At 43.6% G+C, this 23,419-nt stretch overlaps 1 protein-coding gene across 1 annotated transcript; it reads right to left on the reverse strand.

Moving 5' to 3' along the window:
* Positions 1–975: 975 nt before the first annotated feature.
* Positions 976–23,238, reverse strand: Rab21 (RAS oncogene family member Rab21). Its single transcript, XM_075674353.1, has 5 exons — positions 22,712–23,238; positions 15,076–15,135; positions 13,616–13,723; positions 10,475–10,682; positions 976–6,311 (listed from the first exon to the last, which is right to left on the reverse strand). The coding sequence occupies exons 1-5, from the start codon at positions 22,847–22,849 to the stop codon at positions 6,181–6,183; spliced, it is 645 nt and encodes a 214-aa protein (XP_075530468.1). The 5' UTR covers positions 22,850–23,238; the 3' UTR covers positions 976–6,180.
* Between the last annotated feature and the right edge of the window lie 181 nt (positions 23,239–23,419).

Here is a 23,419-nt window from a genome sequence, read left to right on the forward strand (position 1 = left end):
GTGTAGTGAAGCTTGCTTTAGGAAACCGGCCACTAGTGTGCAACGCATGCTAGCCCCTTGCCCTTTATTCTGCTATAGGTTGCTGAAAACAATGTCCTGTTCAAATGAGTGCGGGTACACCAAAAGCCATCTTCTTAGTGACAATTTATGTGAATATTATGCTTAAGTTGTGGGAATTCCTTTGTTTAGAAGCTGTTAATGTCATTTATACTACCTTTGTACTTTCTACATAGTTTTTTTCAGCGACATAAAAAGCCACTGCGTGCTTGATTTGGGGGCATTAGTATTTAGCCAAACGCTGCCAAGTGAATCAGTGGTGTGTTTTCTGATTTTTTTCTGCATCTTGTTCAATTCGACCCAACAGGTAATTCGAACACTTCCACAGGCCCCGTTGGGGTAGAATTAAAGAAAGTAAACTGTACCAGGATATCACACTTGACTATTTACGGGGAAGTTCAACGAGTGGGGCTCTGTGATTGGTCTGTTGAGCACGTCGTTTTAAACCACAGGTAATTGGGGAGTCCGAGGGGCCACCGGTTACTGCTGCTTAGTTTGAGCTGATGTGCTACCTATCAGTGTGCATGGATGTTGCTGCATAAAGGTCTGTGTAGAACAGCCATGTTTAATAATGCTCACAGCGCAGTTCACTTGTTACCAAACAATCCCCATGACTGTTTTGTGAAACGTTTCACGGCTGGGTGCATATTTTACTTGCTCCGCTTGCAGCTCAAAAATAGAAATGCTATTTGAAAGCAGCTTCTTATTGTGTGCATAAGGACGTTGCTCTTGACAAGGCAAAATGCAGAGGGGAAGGCATTCATCTAGACGGCCTGTCATCCGTTTGTTTGCGTGTTGGATGCACTTGTTGCAAATAAACAGCTTTTATTCCATTTGTGTGTGCTTCCCTGTGCATCTGCAGTCTGCTTGCAGTGGCTGGGCGGCCATTATGCTGGGCCGTAGATGCAACAGGTCGTATTGAATTCTGTATGTATCTTTATTACATATCATTTATACGGTTTTACGAAAAGCACTTTGAACAGCTCATCAGCTCGTGCCACATACACACTTCGGAACGTTCATTCAACCTCAACCTCGTCGAGCAGCTCACCTAAGCTTGCCAGGCATGCATTACACACACACACGCCAGCCATGCATGAAAGTTGCAGAAAGAGTGCGCTGTGTATCAACACACAATGTTGACATTGCTAGCTTCTTGCCACAGTTCTTCATAAACTGGTCTCTTTATGGTTGCAAGATAAAAAAAGACTGCGTGCTGTTAGGGCTGCTGCCTCTGTCACAAGTTTCGCATGGTACACATTCTGTTCGAAAACCTTGTGGGAAAGTTTTCTGCACGTTACATTCTCTTTAGTCAATGGCATTTATGCATTCCTAAAGCAGCACCAATGTGACGTTTCCGACCTGTCATTTTTTACGTGCTACCAATCCTTCTAAACTGGAAAAATGCTCGCAGGCATTGGAGTGCCCTGAACAATTTGCTGTCGCACTCGATTATGTGACCAGCTGTGGTAACCAAGCGGTGGTTGCATCGCGACGTCGCAGTACACTGAATCGCTCCATTCCTGTAATTGCCGAGGCCAGGCTTGGCCTTGCCAAACCTAATTCATTTAAGTGCGAGAACTGCATGGTACAGTTTCTACAATTTTGAAAGTATGCATGAGTACTCTGTCAAGTGTATGCTTCCGAGCCTCTGTAATGCTGAGAACCTTTCGGTCGTCCCGAGGAAGTACAACTGCTGCACTTTTTATTCGCATCTCTCTCGTTATCATGATGCCACAGTTCAGGCTGTCTGTGAACCCTGGCTTTGAGGTTGTCCAGCACCACCTCCAGAAATGAACTGTGCATTAAACAGAAGACTAAAAGTAACACAGTGCCACCTTGGCCAGAATAAAGTAATGATTCTATGCCAATGCTATTCCTTTTCGCACTTCTCAAGTTGTCGAGGCAGCATGCTGTCCCATTATCAATAGGTTCAGCTGGCCGTGAACGGTGAAGCACAAGATTGGCATAGAATCGGGTGGGAGGAATCACTACATCATACCGACGTTCCTTTTTTTTTTCCCTGAAAGTGCCCGAAAGTCGGACAAAATAGCAAAGGAGCCTTGGCTTCAAGTTCACAGAAAAGCCAGTCATACGTGCATTTGAACTTTCAAGCTCGAGCTTTCCCAACATCTCTTCAAACTGGTGACCTTTTCTAAAGGCTGGATTCACACAGCAGACTGAATAACTGTGCAGTACTCTTGAGCTGCAACTCCCTGCACTGCATACATCTGGTGCCACTGAATTACATTGTGCTTGTCTGAAAGCTGATACAGCAGCGGTTCAGTCTATCATGATCGCAGTTTCCGCAGCAGACTCTCAATAAGTGCGACTGAACTGCCAAGCATAGTGAACAGGGCTACCCAAGACATTTTCCAGGCTCTTGCGATTCCAGTGATGGCACAGCTGAAAAAGAAAAAAAAATCGCGCGGGGGAGGGGGGGGGGCAGAGGGGATGTGTGCAAACCTTGTTCCTGTGCTTCTCGCAATTCTATACAAAGTTTTGGAACATGGGTGGCACTCGCTTCCATTCAGTTGCAGGTCAACGAAGCAGGCAGAATCATCAATGCCACATCGTCTCGCAAGGCCCAGCAGGATTTGTCAGGCTCACAAATACATAAAACGCCTGTCAACTCGACGGCTTTGAAGCCACAGTCTTATCGTAATAGCTCCCCCGCTTTGTCGAAGGGAGCACCTAGCTGGTCAAATTGGGCCATTCACCGAGCAAAGCCATAATGTGGTACCACACACGCACACCTTCCATCGTGGAAAAGAATCCAGCAACGTTCGGACTAGTAAGCACAGGTATTTGTGCATAATGCCTGCACAGAATGTAATAAATAGCCAGAAATAAATGTGCGTTCAAGTGACAACCGTGACGGCACAATTATTTACCGATTCTAAACTGCCAGAACGGACCAAATGTAGAAATGTTAATTTTCGTTACCATCAAATGTCAACATGTCAGGCTGGAAACTGACTAGGTTATTAGTTCCAATAGGCATGAAGTTTGCTAATAATCAATGGCACACTTGTTATGCAATATACATACAATAGTATTTTGTCATGAACATTAGGGGACGTGACGATGATTTATTGGCATCCCCTTTTGAAACGGGGTGGCGACAAATAGTCACCTAGCCTGCTTGAGTTAATCAGGTATGCTACACACTTTTCATTCTAGTAATTTTTGTATACATCTCCTTAATCTTTTTTTTTCTCTTCCTCAAAGCCTTGTATCATGCAACAGCATAACTGGAGATGGCAACTGTTGAAACCATGTTCACATGCTACAAATCCTCAGGGTAGCAGCGATCAAAGATTACTTGCCCAGAATTCAGCTGCAATTACTGTTACACATGGAAGCATTAATAGGAACAGCAATGAATTTTGGCGCAAAGTTCAAGTGCAGATGCGTCTTGGTAACTACAGCGACTCTGCTCAAAGCATATGCATAAAGTACGAGTGCCGAGACAAGTGCTAATCAAGGGATTAATCGTGCAGCAATTACATTATTGATCCACTTTATAGTTCTTTGTGGAACATCAACGTACCTGCTATGCCACATATTTCACAGGCAATTTTGGAACTAGTGAATGTAGCAGGAAATTCTAGCAAACTGACATGCTTTGAGCAATGTTTGCAATGGTGTCCTTTATGATCAACGAATATTTAAAAAAATGCAAATGTCGCATAATGAGTTTGCCACTGATTATCAACCTGGTTCTGACATCTGCCGATATTAATATGCTGCCAAAGGAATTGGTAACCTTTGCTGAATTGCGCATAGTAACACGCAAAAATTTCCACGGTCTATATTGAAATGCATCACATCTAAAATGTATGCTTAGAATAAGCCTCTTTCCCAGTATAGGCTTTTGTCAATGCTTTGAGTGAATGCAAAACCATATGCCCAATATACTATATACATATTTTCTTTAACTCGTGAGATGATGATAAACGAAAATTTGACTGATTAAGCAAAATTTTCTTGCATAACTTTTTGATGTTTCCTGCTGCCAGTAACACTCTTAGTACTGCTAGCTATGCCATGACACCTTAAGTTACATGTTACAAAATTATCACCCACAATGTGGTAATAAGTTGTATTGTCCACGTTGTCTAGTCAATGAAATGTCCACTAGAGCATAAATATAGACTGCACTTTGTCACAATTTCTACAGATAATTTGGTGTAACATTCTAACATACAAATACACTGCATAATTCTCACGTTCGACAAGCTAACTAGGCTTTTTATTTCCATAAGCTAGCCACTGAAAACCATAGCATGGTGTTTCTGACTGTCGGGGAAACGTTGCAACGATCTAGGGTTTAATAAAACTACACTAACATACAAAACTTATTTACACAAGCATAGCAATGCAGACTCTTTGTTGGCATGCACATCTGGTTCACGTTTCAGGTCATGCCGGTCTATTTCTTCACTTGTCAGTACACTCTCACTTGAATTTGAGCAACAAGTTTTTTGCATGTAGCTGCTACTGTTAATAGTTGTTCGCATAAGTTACAAAAGTGAATGCTCGGGTGATTTGAAACTATCACTACCGACGACACTGATTTCATTCTCACGGCACTCGGTACAAAAGGTAATAAAAAAAACATGCAGTCTCCTTCCATTAAAGAAACAGTTTCAGTAGAAACGCTCCTCTCTAACAACCCTTGCTGCTGTAATTTGCGTAAACACCTCCTCAGTTAGTTCATCTTTTTGTAATGCAAATAAACAAGTAGTGTTTTGCTTTTATTATGTACACTAGCTGACGCAGTCGCTGTTGCAAGGTACACAATACACAGGTACATGAGAAAAACACAGTCTGCATTAGTGTCGTCTGCTATAACTTGCAAGTATTACACCATATAATTTCAGCACAGTGGCATTGTTATCGCATAGTCTGGTGGAATTTTGCCTACCTGCTTTCTATTGCATTTTTGACGGCCGTTGGCAATGCGGAAAAAAAAAAGAAACTTGCAAAGATGTTACAGTTTTGACTATTCTTCAAAATAAGCATAGCTATACCTATTTGGATGGCCATATTTGGTGAATCATTTTCCTCCAGCTCTAATTGTGCCGAGCGACTGATCCTGCATGTAAGCAAATGACAGAGGGTGGAATAAATGTACAAAATAATTAACTGTCGTAAAATGTGGGCCGGAGACGCATCAGATGCTCGGCTTTCGAGAAATGAGCTACTACTACGTAATGTTGAGCCAGGTTACGAAGTCACACAAATCACTTGACAGCTGCCACTGTGGGAACTGTCCTTTTCAAAACTGGAGCGGGTGTACAGTGCAGCCTGCTGTTAAGTGGAACACAATGACGTGTGGCTCCCACTTTCCTGCCGCTCTAGCTGCAACGTGCAGGTATGAAGAAAGGTGCCAACGGCACCAATTCCAAGTGACCTGGTGCAAAAGGGGGCTGACGTACGCTTGTAAAAAAGAAACACTTGCACTCACTCTACATTCACGCATTCCCTTTAACAGATGGCAACACTGTACAAAGAGGCATCACATCGCTGGAGCCAACTCGCCACATCCACTTATACCGAAGACAGGTCCGAGATCCACCACATTGTTGGCCACGAGTGTAATACGCTTGCGACAGTTCGTTCCCACTTTAACTCAGCACAAACATCCACACTCCCCCTGCACACTAGTACAATCGAGTTTTGCATGCTCATCAAACACACGTACAGGTTGTATATGTGACATGGCAAACTCTTTTAAACACTGCTGCTACAAAATCTACATCACAAAGACACTAAAAAGAGAACGAAATAATAAAATAACTTGCTTTTCTTTCTTTCGAGTCCTCGATGCTCTTGCACGCGCACACACACACGCATTGAGAGGTTTAAGCTCTTAGGATTAACAGTAAGGAAACGTGTGGAAACGCGAGCGGTTTGCAGAGCAGCACGTGGCGTGCTTCACAGAGAAGGAAGAAGAGACACAGAAAACCAGTCTTTGCAAAGGAACAAACAAACTCTGAAGAATGTGGCGGCACGGTGGCCTTTCCGTGCAGCGGTCCGGCGCAGAAGAGAATATCCCGGACAGAAAAAAAACAATAGCACTTCTGTAGCAAAGACGAGGATGACGGCACAGTCCTTTCAGCCTCCGCAGCAACTAGTCTTCTGCACGGGACTGTCATCGACGATTACCACCGTGCGCCGCGAGTTACCTCCACGGCCGAGGCTGTTGCGATGCTGCTCGTCGTTAGTGTTGGCCACCTGCATCATGCCTGCGAGCGCAGGAGGAAACAGTGGTGGAGCGAACTGTTATACGAAGCCCATGAAAGGAATCGAGCTTAAGAATAGCGCAAGATCAGACATGGATGAGAAGGATTTGGGAATCTACCAGGTCGCCTGAAAATTAATGGAGCCGTTTCACATTAACCTTCCGAGTGTCACTTATGTACCGTTACGTTTCCACGTTTCTGTCCCGCTGTGTCGCTGACGTACCTGCATGTTCAGTAAATAACACTAAGCTGGTGAGCTCCGAGGTGGTTCCGCCATGTTTTGTATATTTCTAGAAGCATACTTTTTCTCCTCTCTCTAGGTTGGTTGTTAGCGGTGGCAGAACGGGCTCCTTTGTGGGCATGGTTATGCATGCTGCACGGAGCTCACGCATCTGCACATGGGAGAGGTGGCTCCCTGACTTTGTACACCGCTACGTCAGCGATTCTCCATTCATATACAGAACTTCATTGATACATTCCCGTAACGTAAGTTTCTTGGCACCAACATTTGCAATCGAGAACACAAAACAAATGACCCAATAGAGTTATGCTCATTTTTTTACCGGTTCATACGTTCCCAGAAAACACGATTTTTCGGTACCAATGTTCAGTATGGTGGCAAACTGTGATTGTATGATACGTGTTCCGGCCGCTAGGTCCCATGTAAACAAGAAAATGCGTGAGGAGCATGCGATCGAGAACAGCATATATGTGCCCGCCATGCCAGCTTCACCGCAATACTCGCCTGCCTGTCTCACATGAAAATGGCGGCGCGCCCTCAGTTTCTAATTTAGGTACTAGCAAATCTCTGGGATCGTCGCAGCTGGCATTCACAGCTATCACTGCCAATCCTACTGTGATAAGCATCTTCGCCTATCTGTTTCACAGCACATGGTGCCGTCGCTAGCATAGTGCACGCTTTTAATAGGCGATAACCGAAACGCGATGCCGTTCCTTGCTGCAGACTGCGATCGTATATGTTTTGCAACCGCTAGATCCTATGTGAACAAGAAAAGGAGCGCACGATTGAGAACAGTATATAGCCGCCTGTCTCACGTGAAAACGACAGCGTGCAGCAACTTATTCCGGTACCAGCAAATCTCCGCTCTGGTCATTGCACGCCGCGTTCAGTGCTATCGCCACTCAATCTACTGCGATAAGCATCTTCACCTATCTGTTTTGCAGCGCGTGGTGCGTAGTGCCATTGGTAGCGTACTGCACGCTTTTAGTAGCCGATAATCCAAACGTGCCGCTGTTCCTTGCTGCAGGCGATGGCATTGTGGACATCACGTTCTGCTTCGGCGGCATCCGGTGTTGGCCACCAGCTCGATTTCGTTTTTGTTTCCCATTGCCCTTTTAAAATAGTAGGAAAGTAATAGGAAAACAACAAAATGCGTCTCGGGCTGCCAAAGCACCACTAGCTCGATGCATGCATGTCGGCGTCTCGTGCCACAACGCTCCATGGAACGCTTTGCATTACGTAGATGTCAACAATACTTCAGGCTGTTTAATTTTTTTTAGTTATTCGAATCGTATCTTTTCCCAGTTAGTATGTTTTTCTCGCATTTTTTTCCAAAATGTATGAACGAGGCTATACAGCATTCACGCCACAGCGAAAAGCTACTACTCTTGTGTGTTTCTGCCATCTGTTTAGGCAAGATTTTAACATTTCTTTTTTCATCTTCTGCTGTCTTTGCTACAGCATTGTTGTTTTCCAGTGACAAGGGTGCCCCTTTATCCAGGATGGCTCTGCCCTCTGTCATATCTCTTTGATATGTTGGTCTCCTTAATTTCTCTGGTAGAGTACAAATAAACGAAAGCACTCGTTCCTAGAATGTAGCCACGTGATCACTCTGAAATGGCTGCTAGCGCGGAACCTTCTACTATTGATTGGAGCGACATATATTTCAACTCGGAATACGAGGGACTCTGGAAATAATAGCTTGTCATCCAAAAAAGAAGCAACTTTTACTGCATCGGATTCTGATCTTGACAACGCTGTTAAAAAGTACTGAGCACAATGGTGTTTTTCAGTTGGCTGCACATCTCGTTACTTTTGTCAGAGAGCAATGTGAGGACCGTACAAAGAGTGCCATTTGCCATTATCCGTGTCATTATTTCCCTTCTGCATAACCAAAAATAAACCATTGTGTTTGTTTTATAATATCTGAGAAAATAACCTGACACTGAAAGGGTCAAGAAATAATGAGCAGAAGTTTTAAATATGCCTGTGTAAATAAACAACACCAATATCAAAACTGGAGCTTGTGCAGAGGTTGCTGTTCTGTGTACACGTGCATGCATCCAAAGTTCGCTTTGGTGTAGGATTGGCGAAATAAAATCAGTTTGAAGTTGACAATTGTGCTGTCCTTCTTGTCCAGGTCTTAATATTTCATGATGTCCTTGTGACAGAACAGGGAAACCAACTAACCCATAATAAACGAGTTTTGCATCAGAACCACACACAGAAGAAAGGAGACAGCACGGGCGCCCGTGTTGTCTCCTTTCTTGTGTGTGCGGTTCTGGCACAAAACTCGTTTATTATGTCGGATAACCAGCTAGCCCAGCAGTTCATTCAATTAACGCAGCACATGCAATAGTTAGCGAAAGGAAGTTTTCACTGCAGCAGTATCCTTGTTTGAGCACTTTTGCAAGATAAAATCACTTTTACATGTTCCTTAATTTACACACATACATGTGCCATCTCTGGTCACAGTACAAGCACTGAGATGCCTGATAGGTTTACTGGCAGGCCTTCGGAGTTTTACACAGACCCCCGCTCTTAACGTCCTTTTGACTTTCAGAGTTTTTTCATCTTATCGCCTTTCTCTTCGCTAGCTTTCACAAAACACAGATGGGTTTTCTCCATTTCTCGGTGTACAGCGTGTGCGTGCACCTTTAATTAAGGAACACATCGCAGGCCCCATTAACGGTCTCATGCATGGTAGGCGAAACGCGAGCTCAGATCGCCACAACAACGTCAGGAACTACTCTGAATGGCTGTCAGTATGCTTATTAGGCATTTAAGTGCTTGTACTGTGACCGGATATGGTGTGTGCGCACCTGTATAATTAAGAAACGTGTACTATGTTCCGTGACGGTGGCTCCTCTCCATTATTGGCGTGCTTCACCGCACAACAATGCTGTATTGCGGCGAAGCTGACCAATCAAGTTGGAATTATTCAGCGAAAGCCAATTTCGATATTGAAATAACGTAAGTTTGGACCCACAAAATGTATGAGCGCCGGCTGGGGCATTCAGTCGGGATCAATTTAACCTAAAGATCAAAGGAGACAAGCATTCAAACATTTTGTATAGAGAGAAAGAAGTACAGTCGAATCCACTTATTGTTGCCACTTTAATATTGCTGGAAGAAATAGTTAATTAAGTAAATATTTATTTCAAAAGCCCAATGCAACGCTCTGCCCATTATGCTACAGATGCATACATATTTCTCCTATGCCAACGCCAACTAGCACTTTACCACTATTGGTGCATGCGTCATGTCGTCTAGCAACAATTTCCTTTGAAAAGTGGTAGGACTTGCTTTTGCTTGAAGTATACTCACAGACAACTTTCTGTGGCGATGAAGCGAAAGCTACGGGCACGCAGCTGCTGCAGATGTGTTATGGCACCAAGTGGTCCGCCAGCGTTTGACAGTGCTCTTGGTTGCTCGAAACAGACACTGAATTGACGCAGCTTCATGTGCGACGGTGTAGCGTTTGCCCAGACGGGGAAGGGAAAAGCCTCAAAATAAGTAAACTTTTACATTCAGTAGTGTCTTTTACCGTATGTAACTGTTGCTAATAAGGTGTTTATGTTTTACCTTCCCCCAGCTTAAACTAATGTGGATGAAAACATAGGATTCTTTTCAGAAGCGCTCTCACTTGTATGCACTTTGCCTCTGTAGCTTTCCCTTCATTGCCACAGAAAGTTGTCCACGAGTATAGACAGCTTTGAAGATTTTAAATCTGCAGCAGAAATGCCAACCCTGGGTGGCCCAGTGAATTTTGCAATAAATTGGCCCTTGAGGAGTTACAGGCACTGTTTTTTTTTTAATGCTGAGTTGCTCGAGAGAAGTGTTTTGAAAGAAGAGTTGCTTGAGCGACAACCCACAACCAGTTGAGAAGAGGGAGAGATGCATTTTGCCGCAGAGCCCCACTTACGCTTGCTGAGGTCAAGGAAGAGGTCGTCAATGCCGCGGTTCAGCTTGGCCGAGGTGTGAAAGTGGGTGGCCCCGACTGAAGCGGCATATGCCTCGGCCTCCGCTGCCGAGACGTTGCGCTGCTTGTCCAAATCGACCTTGTTGCCCGCAATGGTGAGGCACACGTCCGTGCCCAGCATCTTCCGCAGCTCCTTCACCCAGTTCTTCACCTGAGCAATGCGCTACGTACTGAGCAATGCGTCACGTACCAAGTGTGCCCACGTGCTTAATGTGACTGGCAGAATTTGAGCTAAGGAAGCTGCTGTTAGGCTAGCTACTTTCTGTTTCAATCGATTGATCAATCACTGGAAAACTTTACCAATCAACCAATTAACCAAATGTATTTTTCCACTGTTACAAGCAGAAAGCAGTCATGTTTTTGAGAACTTTGGCACAGTGGCTGCTACTATAATTGGCAATAGTGAACAACACGTGCACAGAATACATATGGCATGTGCCAAAATAACGATTCATAAGAGCAGGTACAAACAAGAGGAACTGCATAATCATGTGCACTACGAATGAAAACTACATGTACAATACTGAAAGTAGGTCATCAATGAACAAATGCATAATTTTCATTCTGAAAATACTCAGCGTAGTCTTCAAGAAGCTTGGACATCTCCCCCATCAAAACACATATCCAAGACAGCTATACAAAACAAACCTGCTGATCGGTTTCAGATGGACTAAAAAATATCAAGTGATGTGCATCTTAGTACATATGAAAGAAGTAAAAAAAGTTTCCAGACAATGCACATGGACAGATGTACATACTTGCAAACGTAAAAAGAATGTGTCCAACATGCATTAAAGGGACCACAGAATGCTTTAAAAAAGGTTCAGAATGTCTTGCAGACGAATTCCCTGCCTTGCAAAGATATTCCCCACAATATATTTTTATTTTCTAACAGGTTTGTAACAGCAAAGTAATTGACAACTGTATGCTTTGTCCCTGTAGAGGCATTATATTTCCCTTTCTTTGGGAGCCGAACGTGTTTTTCAGTTTCTGGCCGAATGTGCACACATGCTCAGGAATTACCGCAGCTGTGGGTACAAAACTACACTGCCCCCGATTACCCACCAGTTATCCAGATTGGTACAGGTGCCCCCCGGCCCGACACTAGGCTTCCTTTAGGGATGAACTGTCCTGGGGAAGGAGATTTCAACAGGCAAATCCCACCAAACCATATGGGCATAGCAAAACTCCTAAAGAAAGGGGGTATGGGCCACTTCCACAGTGGAAATTTCCGATGCTGCGTCCCAAAGCACCCATTAGGTGGGGAGGCCCTCGGGTTAGGAACAAACACATATTTCAAAGCGTTCATGTTCTATAATGGCAAAGTAACTGTCCAGGAAGTGCTTGTACCTATTTTACTGCTAGGTACCCGGCAGCAGCTCTAGCCTGCCTCTCACAGCCATGGCAGATGCTCTACAACAAGGCCACCTGTAGTTAGACAAGGGGCACCCAGAGACCATGCCTAGAAATCACTACAAGGCCCCCTTTCGAGATTAGAAGCCCTACAAGTAGCTAAGCGCAAAATCAGGGGACATCTCCACCCGTTAGAAAAGCCGGTAGGTTTTCGGGGGCACTAGGATTCAAACCGAGCACCTGCTTCATACGAGGCGGATGACCCGCCATTACGCCAGTGCAGGGGTGGCCTAATGGTGGATATTGCATTGTTTAGTTATTACTTGTGAGGGATGTTCTACTTTACAGTTTCCTGTTCGTGTTGCATTGATCCACAATAATGTATTGAAAGGCCCGTTACTGCCAGCAAAGAGCAATGCTCACGGGTAAAGACCGAAATGCATGTCATGCTTCCGCTTTTTTCCTTTGCATGCCTAATCTAGTCCAATTTAATTCATTTAGTACACGTTCCTTTACACATACCTTGAAAAGGAAAAATTCTCATCCACCTAAATGTAGTATTAAGCTACGAAGGAAACAGACCAGGATGAATTTTTCCTCAACTGTGAAGAGTCTTTTTGAGTCATATTTTTGAGTAACTTGTATCGGTTTCCTTCATAGCTTCATGCTACATTAGGTGGATGACAACTTTTCCCTTTCATGATACTTCCTCCACCTTGTGGGATTTAGCAGAACTGATTTGCCATATATACACTTTGATGTAACAGAGATGTTAGGTTAAAAGGAGTATGCTTTCGCTACAATTTTTCGTGAACACTACTGGCAATTAACAACAGCTAGAAATGTTGAAGTACCTAAGCAACACCAACAAAGGTGCCTGAAGCAACTACAGAGGTTGCGTCAGGTGGCTTTGTGGCACGGGATATGTAAAATCACTATAAAGGGTACTACATTGTAGCTAAAACAACAATGTTAAAAGTCTAAACAAGTGCGCACCATGTAGACCAAGCAGCCGTGCATATTGCTACAGCACAATATGTGCGATCACGAAAGGTGAGCAGTGTGAAGATGACGACGACGATTAGAAGCTAGCGCGGGCTAGCTTCTAATCGTCTTGGTCGCTGGGCCTTACGCCTCCAAGAATATTCGTATACTGTCACCTATAAATCTGGCCTACTACACTGCTTCCGAGTCCGATCTTTAGTCGCTCTGGGACGGCGCTTTTGCCGCCGGGGGTAGTGCTACGGCACAATATGTGCGATCACGAAAGGCGAGCAGTGTGAAGACGACGACGACGATTAGAAGCTAGTGCGGGCTGTTGCCTCTTGGCCAAGCGAAGCGTATTGCCTTGTAAATATACTTGTAAATAGCTTTTCGTCAGTGTCTTCCTACGTAACAATATCATAACCAAAGCAGGCAACCAGGATGTTTACATCCTTTTAAATTTGCAAATATTACAACCTGAAGAAGCTTAAAAGCAAATGTTCGGAGACCACAGATGACACGAAAAAATAATTTTGCAGCCAAGCCAAATAGTTCGAAATTAAATGGCACAGCTCACATTTGCGTGTTTGACCAATGGAATGCACCGACAAACTTCCACGTTACACAGCTGTCTCGTAAAATACTATTTTAAATCTTTGTTGTGCCGGTTGCTGCTGCAGATTTTGTACAAGTTGTGGCTGCAAAAAAAGTGTTGCAATCAAAGAGCTTCCTTTCAATGCTTATTACCTTGAGGAATGACCCCTCGTCTGTGATGTCGTACACAAGCACCGCCCCGTTGCTGTCCCTGTAGTAGATGGGCCCCAGGGCGTGGAACTTCTCCTGGCCTGCCGTGTCCTGGTGCAGGCAAGGAGAAAGCAAGTAAGAAGGTCAAAGGTCAACTGGAGCGATATATTGGACCGTGTAAAAATCCCAGTTTCCAATAACCAGAATTCCTGCGACGAAGGAAGCATGTAGCGGAGGTGCATCTCGATGCCGGCGTCACATTTCCCTCTAGCGTTTTCAAGTATGCAACTCTACGCGTCTGCAACACGTGCACAGTGTTGCCAGTCCCCAGAGTGAGGTTTACTTCGAAGTGGAAACAAAATGATTATTTTCTAAATTTTCCCTAAATTTCCCAATAGCGTATCTTTGCTAATTAAAATAGGTATTTCATGGCTATGTGATCTACAAAGATGACTTATGAGCAAAATTATTAATAAGTGTGCACCTTAGGTAAAGGTTGGTTTTTGAGACATCAAATTACGTTGTTATTGCATGTAAGTGCAAATAAAAACTAGATAAGCTTACAGGTCAACTGAAACAAAGTTTTAAGACTGCGTGAGAAGCCTAGTTTAGGATACTGATGAAATAGAGGAGCGCCTGTGCAAAATTTTACATTTGAAACATGAGCGGAAGCATCGCCAAAAGCTAGCAAAGGTGGCTATTTTTATATTGAAATTTATTAACATTTTACATTTTGCACCCATCGACATGCTGCCGCAGTTGGGACCTCAAGCTTAGCAGTGCCAATGTCATAGTCATTAAACTACTACGATGGGTTGAAAACAACATCGACACTATGAGACAAACCACAGTGGAAGACTCATAATTAATTTCAACCCTTCAGGGTTCTTTAATATGTGCCTATATCTAACTACACTTAACGTCTTTGCATTCCGCCTTCATTGGAATGTGACGGCCTTATTCAGGAATTGAACACACGAGCTCGTTTGCTCAGAAGGGGGCATCAAAACTGACAGGATATCCTCTGTATGCCTGTTAGATCATTTGCAAATACCTAATCATGGCCTTTATGTTTTGTTTTGCTGCTATCAGCGTGTATGCCTATAAATGAACATTGGATCGAAGAGAGGTATTGTCAACTCTGACGACAAGGTGTAACAACAGGGTGAAACGAGGTGCAATGCTGGGGCCCCTGTAGCACTGTGGCACAAGCATTGCGCGAAAAAAAATGCACACTCGACTAGGCACAACCATACGCTCATTTAAGTGGTCCAGCAGTAGCCCGTATTTGCCTTCTTGTGTTGTGCCCCTTGCCATCTCCTCACTTACTGAACAAGCTCAACTAATCAAGCCAGCATCACACACTCCAGATGAATGCAACTTCTGCACATGTTAGCCTGTTACAATAGGCGCTCAAGGTCTATGGTGGCGATTTTCATTCAATGTAAACACACTGGACTCACCCAAATGGCCAGGTGGACCCGCTCTCCGGCTATGTTCAACCTCTTGTCAAGGTAGGACGCCTGTGGCAGCAAAGTGAAAGCAACATGAATCACCCACGTGGACCTTTTTTTCAAACCTACTTCATGTTTGAAATAAAAAGTACGTAATAGTAACAAAAAATGCATGAAAGCTGATAACTCGCTGATAAGATCATATTTATTATTATTATTATTTATTATTATTTATTATTATTTATTATTATTATGATAAGATCATCAAGTGCCATATTTCTGACACTCAAAAGGAACTCACCTTCCCTATCTCAACGTAAATGTGTAGTATCATTTTCAAATAAAGTTTACAAAGAGTGGAGAAATAAATAACACCGATGTCAAGGAATGGAATGGCATTCCTTCAACTATTCTCCTTGGATTTGAACAATAGTACCTATGTATTTAAAATATTTCCCTCTAAACATGTCATACCATCAGGTATATTATTTTGTAGCTATGTGATATGTGTTTTGTATGCAACACATGTTCTGTATAATATAAACACTCCTGCACTTTCATATATGTGTCTATTGTTATAAATGCATCAGTGGGAATAGTTTTATAAGTTACCTTCTGTTCAAAAATTCTTGTACAGTGTTTTACATTTATGTTACATTAATTGAATTTTCTTTATTTTCTTGTAGTTTTTTAAATAATGCGGACTACACTGTCTTGAACTGCAGTTTCTTCACTTTATGTTTTACGTTGGATCCGTAACTAAGTCGACTGGCAAACGATCCTGCTTTTTGCTGTTCAAACATGTATATGCAAACAGCAACAAATTCAATTGGATTCAATTGAAGAAAGGGTATCCAGTTCTCTGAGTGCGGTGACATAGGGGAAAATTTGCCGGTGATGTCTATAGCATCCATAAATAGTGCAGAAACTATTGCGCTCTTCCGTTTGCTCTTTACCACGTGTAGGGCTTCATCGCACTCTTGGCATTACTCCATGGCCGGTATAACGTAAAACTATTCCCATCTGTTTTGATTCCAAATCGGCCATTAGCCCTTCGTGGTAGGTCAAAATGACTCAGGCTCTGCCCATATGGGCTGGACCCAAACTGTTCTGACCTATCACGGAGGGCTAAAGGCCGATTTGTAATAGAAACAGATTGGAATAGTTTTACCTCATAGGGCCCATGTTTCTTTGCCTGTGCAGCTGCGTCATCAACCCACCTACTCGCTCGCTTTGGCGGCAGTTATCAATTCCATGAACATTGTCCCCAGCTTTGTTGAGTGCAGCGGCGGTAATTGAGATATGGTACGTGTTGTGAGCTAGCTGCAGAACATGGCACTTGAGGTGGGAAAATGCCACGCCCAGCTATCCTACATCAGTGATTACTAAGTAAGCTTTCCCGGGCATGGAAAATAAAGGCAATTTTTTCTTGTAGAAAATTTTTACTTGTTTTCTTTTTTTCTTTCTCTGTTTTGGTTAATTCGAAAATCAGCATAATTCAAACAATTTTCATAGTCAGGCAGCATTTGAATTGAAATTTTACTGCATATTCATTAAGTAATTAGTACTTGTTTTTCTGAACTACCGGCAACCGAAAACTTGCTTCAGGTCAACATACAAGAAAAATAAAAAAAAATACTCTGGGCTTTGCGTTAACGTTCCTGTACCTAAATCAGACTTCGAAGGTGTCAAATGGTGTGTAGCAAAAATCATACATAGTGCTATGTGGAGTTAAGGGAAAATAAATTATTATCATACCTATACATTTGGCAGCAATGGTTCAGCATAACATTCATGCAAGTAGAAATGTTCATGTTTTCACACGGGAATCCTCGGAAAGCAGCCTCATTCCTGACACGGAATGGTGTGAGATTAGCTGAAACTTAGGTATACGCTGTTAAGAAACCAGACACTTGATCCCCCAGAAGGGCAACTTGAGGTTGTAGATAAGCATGCCCCAAACGTAGTTCCACCGTTTCCAACACGACAGGCACAGTCTCGAGAAAAGAACTGCAGGATAAAATTTCACCTCAACGTCTAAAACTTTATGGTTGCAGCCTACTGACGAAGTTGAGGGGTTTAATAAGCCGAAAATACCCAGTGAATTATGTGGGATGCTATAGTGGAAGGCTCCAGGTTAATTCTGACTACCTGGGGATCTTTAACAAGCACCCAATGCATGTTGCACAAGCGTTTTTGCATTCCACCCCCCATCGAAATGTAGCTGTCAAAGTCTGGACCGGACCTGCGATTTGTTCCCAGCAGCGCGACAACACAGCCACACACAGAAAGAAAAAGAAAGCACAGAAAGAACTCTCGTGGCAGGCATTCTGAAAGAGTGACTAACGTCACTGCACTGTCCAAATGCAGGATCAGAGCAGGAACTCTGAATGCACGAACTAACTCTGAAACTCATTAAACTGAAATGTACTCCCCCAATTTGTTCCTCGGTGGTTATTTCAAATTACTGTTGTCCAATGCTGCTCAGTTTGAGCCTTCTTTATGAACATTACCCACCCCATTTTGCTGCTGCAGCTGCTGATCTATGGTTAACCCTTTGAAGGGCTGTGCGATATATGCTTCCCACCAAATTTTTGCCGTTACAGAGACTGTGGGAAGTGCATTTTCCACCATTGCAGTGTGCTGCCTGTTCGTAAAAAGAGGCAAAAGCTGGGGAAAAAGAAATGGTGCTGCTGTCTAGTGGAAGTTAGTTGAACTGTTTGCATATAAACTTTGCCACGCGATGCGAGCATTTAGCTGGAGATAGAGCGAGTGTGGTTGTCACCACTCGGCAGCCTAAAATAGATGCCTACCTGCTCAGAAAGAGCTTTTTTATTTATAATAAGACAATCAAGTCTTGAGTATGAAAAAAAAAAAAAATACTTGTGGCAGGATCTGAGTTGAGTACAAGCGTGAAATCCTCGCATGTGTGCAAAGCGTTCTTCACATTGAGCCTAGAATTTGTGGGATGAAATCGTATCCCAATAAGTGTATTTTCGAGTGAAGTTTGTATTGCCTCACTGGTGTCAGCGTCAGTGTCGCCATACAAAAAAACTCAAGCAATGCAAAAATAAAAAATGCTTGTCAGGCTGTGGCTTCAAACCACTGGCCTCCAAGTTGTGAGACCACCACGCTAACCGATTCAGCCACTGTCAGTTCATCATATGTGCCCTTTAAAGCGGTGTTTTATATGCATGAAGAAGTAGATGCAGTGCAAGGTGCAAGCTAATCACAGGCGTCCCTTCCCACCAGAGGAGGAAAAGGGTGCGATCGCGTGTTCGCTTGCTTCGCGCCCGCCATTTCCTGCCAGTTCAGGCCTGGCAGTCAGATGGGGAGGCCATGTTGAAGGAACGGCAGCTGGAGCGGGCAGTGTGACATGCGTTCGACTGAAGAACAGGTGATGTTTGGTGAATGCCGCCGGGAACTCAATTGAGAAAGGGCTCGTCGTCGATGTGTCAACTTCACCGTGAAGGAGTGCGAAGCCGAGGCATTACGACAATGAAGAGCCACAGATCCCGAGCTTCACTTGCACTCCTGTTCCCGGTAGGGGAGGGGTAATTTTTTTTAAGTACTGTTTCGTAGTTTTTATATTGCAACAAGAAAATGTGCGCTGTCCATGCTGAAGTGAAAAGTACAGATAAAGAAAAGTTCACTTTTTGTGAACGAGTTTATATTGGGTCATGGGAAGCATACTTTCCAACATTATGCCTCAGTAATTATGTATCTTTCAAGGACTGTTCCCGTTGGTTTTAAATGAAAAAAAAAAAAGTGTGCAACTCCTGCTAAAGTGAAAGGAAAAGAGAAAGAGAATTTACAGAAAGTTAAAATTTTCGTGTCTATTGGGCCGTGGGAATCATACTTTTCATCAATATATCTTGGCAATATGTTGCCTAAAAATATGAATTTTACGGAGGTAGTTATTCAGTTCACGCCTGAACGGAAAAGCAGAATATTCTGTTTTTCACTATAGTAAATTGGCCTGTGAAACGGCTAAACGGAACTTTAACCAAAACTACCAGTTATCTCACTGGCGTACGAAACAGAAGACGTTCAGAAAACATGTCAAATAGTGATATTATAAATAATGACGAAAATCCAATCCACCAGACAGTTGCAGTAAAGTTAATGCAAATTAAAGATGTCAAAGTTGCAATTTTGTCTCCATCATGTGTAGTTCACTGGGCAAGTAATAATTCCTTAGAAAGAAGAGAGCAGTACGGAGGTGGCAGGATTTTGTACTAAAGCTGCCACCACTGCTTTGTTGACGCTGCCAGGAACAATACCTAAGATGATGCCCTTGTTGGCTGCTCCGAGGAGGCAGTTAAGTATATTATCGGCGAAGGTCATGGTTAAGACCGATTCTTATTGATGAAGATGTAAATATTACTGTACTGGTTTGCATTAATGTCCTGGATTAAACAGTGATACAGCGTATGAACACAATAAAAGGAAAAAGAAACTACTAATATTAGAGACAGAACGCAGCAATGTATATATTTTTTTCACAACAGCAGTGTTGAAACACTCGAACGCTTTTTGAATCAAACAATTCTTGGTGATTTTAGAGTCGCTCACTTAAATGAAACTACGGTTGAAATGGAACACATTTTCTCATCTCTTCAAGTTCCGCTTTAGCGGAGTCTAATGTGTGTAACATTGCTGATGTACCAGTGCTTGGGTTTCAGATCAACATTCAAAAAGTGAAACTCCGTTACTTTCATTTAATCTTCTAATAATCAACCTCCTTTGGGAAGAATTATGAAAATAGAGCTTTGAAAGGATACTTTATCAGCCTAAACTAAATTAGTTTCTCTTTATTTTCCCTTTAATAGGTTTTGGACGGAACTACCATAGTTTTATTACAGGCTGATGGTTGGGAACAGCGTTCAAATTTTTGTTATCCACATTTTACTTCTGCTTTGGTTTGTATGCTGATCTGTCATGTTCAGCATATTAATTTCACAGTATTTTGCAATAAAACACAAGCCGCTCGTCAGAACCATGTCGCTCTCTCATGCACATTCCCAATTTTATGCGCCATCCCCAATCACACTGTCACAAAGAGAATATGTCGGTTTTTACGTGCCTATGCTTAGGACATCTATATGTCTACGATGCTGCCAGTTAGAATGACCTGTCAATAAATCCTCATTCGGCTGCAGTCATTTAATATGCAACTTCACATAAGCTCTGAACTTCTACAGCGCACACACAAAACCACAGGATCAGAAGGTAATGTAGGACAACACATGCTGCCATTTTTCGTAGGCATACTTACGGTGACCAAATACCCCACAGGTCACATGTACACTGTGGGGTAAATGAGTAAAAACTTTACTGAACATAAATAAAATAAGGCACGATGGTTGGGGCCCCTATTCTAGGGCCCCACTGGCACGAGCGGCTCGCTGGGCCTGGTCCAGCAGAGCCAAATGGCTCTCCCGACCCTCGTCCGCAAGCCATGCCTCCCACTGCCTATTCCTCATTAGTGGATGTTGGTGTAATATGGGACTGTCTATGTGGGGAGGCCTCCTGGGGCACCCCCATGTGATGCGTTTTAGTGTGGGCGTGTCTGTGCACCACGGGCACTCGTCAGTGAACCTCGTGGGGTGTATTCTGTGTAAACAACAACGAAAAACAAAATAAGCAGACAGCTCCAGACTGTACTGATTACTAGTGGTTTTACTAGTGATTACTAGTGATTTAAGAGGGTTCCAACACACAGATTCAAAGATTTAGAAACTTCACCACATGCTTTTAGCACGCAAAGGGATGACAGCAAGTATCAAGGAGGGATACACTTCTATTCAACACTAATGGGGAATTTGGCAAATTGCGCCAGTGCAATTTGCTGAATTTGCCATAAAGTTGGTCTCGAAATCATGAACTTCATGTCACTGACATTTTTGTGACATCATGACACAGGGCAAGATTAGCTAACGTCATTAGCAATAAGGCTAAGTCTAATGATGTCGCTTGTTAAAAATAAAGGCAAATAAAGAGTGCTGCGTAGGTTTCTTTTAGGTATGCTTGCATCTGGCAGCAGCAGTGATTGGAGGAATGGAGCAAGCCAGTGTATCGTGAGATCATGACGTGTCCACCTATCGATTACTGAACCCCAAGCATGTTCAGGGAAAGAATTACTATTACAGTAAATTATTTAGGATACTCTTATGCTTGTGAGAAATTTTTATATGGCTTTGAGGGCTTGGACCTTAAGTGCAAAAAAAATAAAATAAATAAAAACAATAGATAAAACATGGGGGGGGGGGGACGAAAAGTAAGAAATGTCATGTCAGTAGTCCTCCCAAGCAATATGACTTCAATAAAGTGCGAACTTCGGTTTGGTACATGTTATACAAAAAACAAGTAACAACGCAAGAGACTGGAGATAAGGAGACGGACACGCCGTTTCTTTCATCTTCCTCTTACGTCCAGCATGTTGCGCTGTTACAAATTTTTTTTTGACAACTTCAAGCGCAAATAAAATTAAGCACAAATGGCTGTGGCCTGAGTGAGGATTCGTTGACATTACATTTGACGTGCAATTTGAGCTGTGTTCGTGACAGTGTGTGTGTCACAAACTACTTACAAGCCCATATAGCCAAACTTCACACGCGTAGCACACGCCGTACACCGTTCCAGTGCATAGTATTGTCGTCGGATGAACCGAACCGTGAATCAGACGGGAACGCACGTCGATTGTGCTGAAGCTTGCACGGGCGAAGCAAGCGGAAGGACAAGCAACGGGCATGATCGCGAAACGCCGGTGATGACGAAACCGAGTGAAATAACCGCACGACCGGCTCGCAAGGTAACTGAAACAAAGCGCGAGACTCCCACAGAGACAAGAGGCGAAGGGTTTGATCACTGGCCTGCGGTATATTGATCAAACGCTATCGCGCAACCGTTACGATAACTCTCAGACAATCAGCGAAACATATGCACTACTTAAGTGGTGTGGCCACTATATGCCGACAGAACTTACAGGGCCGGTCCAGTCGGCCCCGCTAACCGAAACTATCCAGTCTTCCGAGGCATTTCGAAAAACGCGAAAAAAAAAAAAAATTCCGGTACCAACTAGAGCACGGGTTCAAAAACGAGGGAACGAACGAAAGTTCTGACATGTAGAGGCGGGGCGGTTCTTTGGAACGCGACTGTTAATGACGCAATTTTTTTTTTTCTTTTCTTACACAGTGCCGGCACAACACACACGTCTCGCTCAACGTGCAAAGCACACGCAGTAGTCTCTCGGCGTTAACGTTTTGTCTGGTGGGCTGTGATTGACAGCTAAATGGGCGGATTTCCCGAACGGCGTGCAGTTTCGTACTGATTGCATTGCCCTTGGGAGTGAAAACGGTTACGTGGGATGTGGGGGCGACCCGCTACCGCTGTTTGAGACACGCTGTGTCACGAACTACCAAAACCCGAGTCTCTCGGATACGTGCCGACACGGAACCTTGCGGCGCAAGAGGCGTTTAAAAAAAAAAAAAAGAAAGTTCTTGAAACCAAATCGCACGTAAGCACGAAAGAAAGTGGGTTAACTGTGCGCACCTCCGTACGCGCACAAATCTCTGGCCACAAGCATCTGCGTTTAGTCTGGAAGAACGGCGCTACCGCGCGGACTACCGCTTGGCTTGTTTACCTGTAGCGTGGAGAGGTGTCTGTCGTTGAACTTGTTTTCGACATAACGTAGCACGAGCGACGTCTTGCCCACGCAACCTTCGCCCAGCAGCACCACTTTGAAGGCGTAGCTACGGCCCGACGGGTTGGCGAGGGCCATCGGTGACGGTAAAAAAAAAACAACGAACGAATGAAATCCGTTTCTTCGCGCTAGGAACACAAGAGGCTCTTGTGCGGCCGGCACTCTTCGCTGGCCACCGCTCACTCAAGAACAAGCGGGAACTGCAGCAATACTCGGTGTAGCGGGTAACGGGAGTCCGGGCGTCATCGAAGTGGTGGGCAACAACAATAAGGAAACACTCCTCGGCGGCGTCCGGGTTTAGGGCAAGTGAACAGCTGTCGGCGACCGATAATAGACGCGCTTTCTTAGCCGCTTCCGATGTCTTCTCGTTTTGCTTCGAACGAAAGATACGAGCACGAAGAACGATACAACAGAGACAACGCTCAACACTTCGCACTCGGAAAAGATCAATGGAAAACGTCGTTTCGGCCAGGCCATACGTAAGCCACGGTCTCGAAAATATGTCAACTTCTCGTTTTAATAGTCCTGAACAAGGCGTTATTAAAATTGCTATATAATCGGCAAACCTAAACAGTCAGTGCAAAACTGATAATGGGTAAAGATTGATAGTGATAAGTAATTTCATAATAATCAGGACTTTGCTTAGAA

The sequence above is a fragment of the Dermacentor variabilis genome, chromosome 11 (assembly GCF_050947875.1).
Source record: "Dermacentor variabilis isolate Ectoservices chromosome 11, ASM5094787v1, whole genome shotgun sequence".
Lineage (NCBI taxonomy): Eukaryota > Metazoa > Arthropoda > Arachnida > Ixodida > Ixodidae > Dermacentor > Dermacentor variabilis.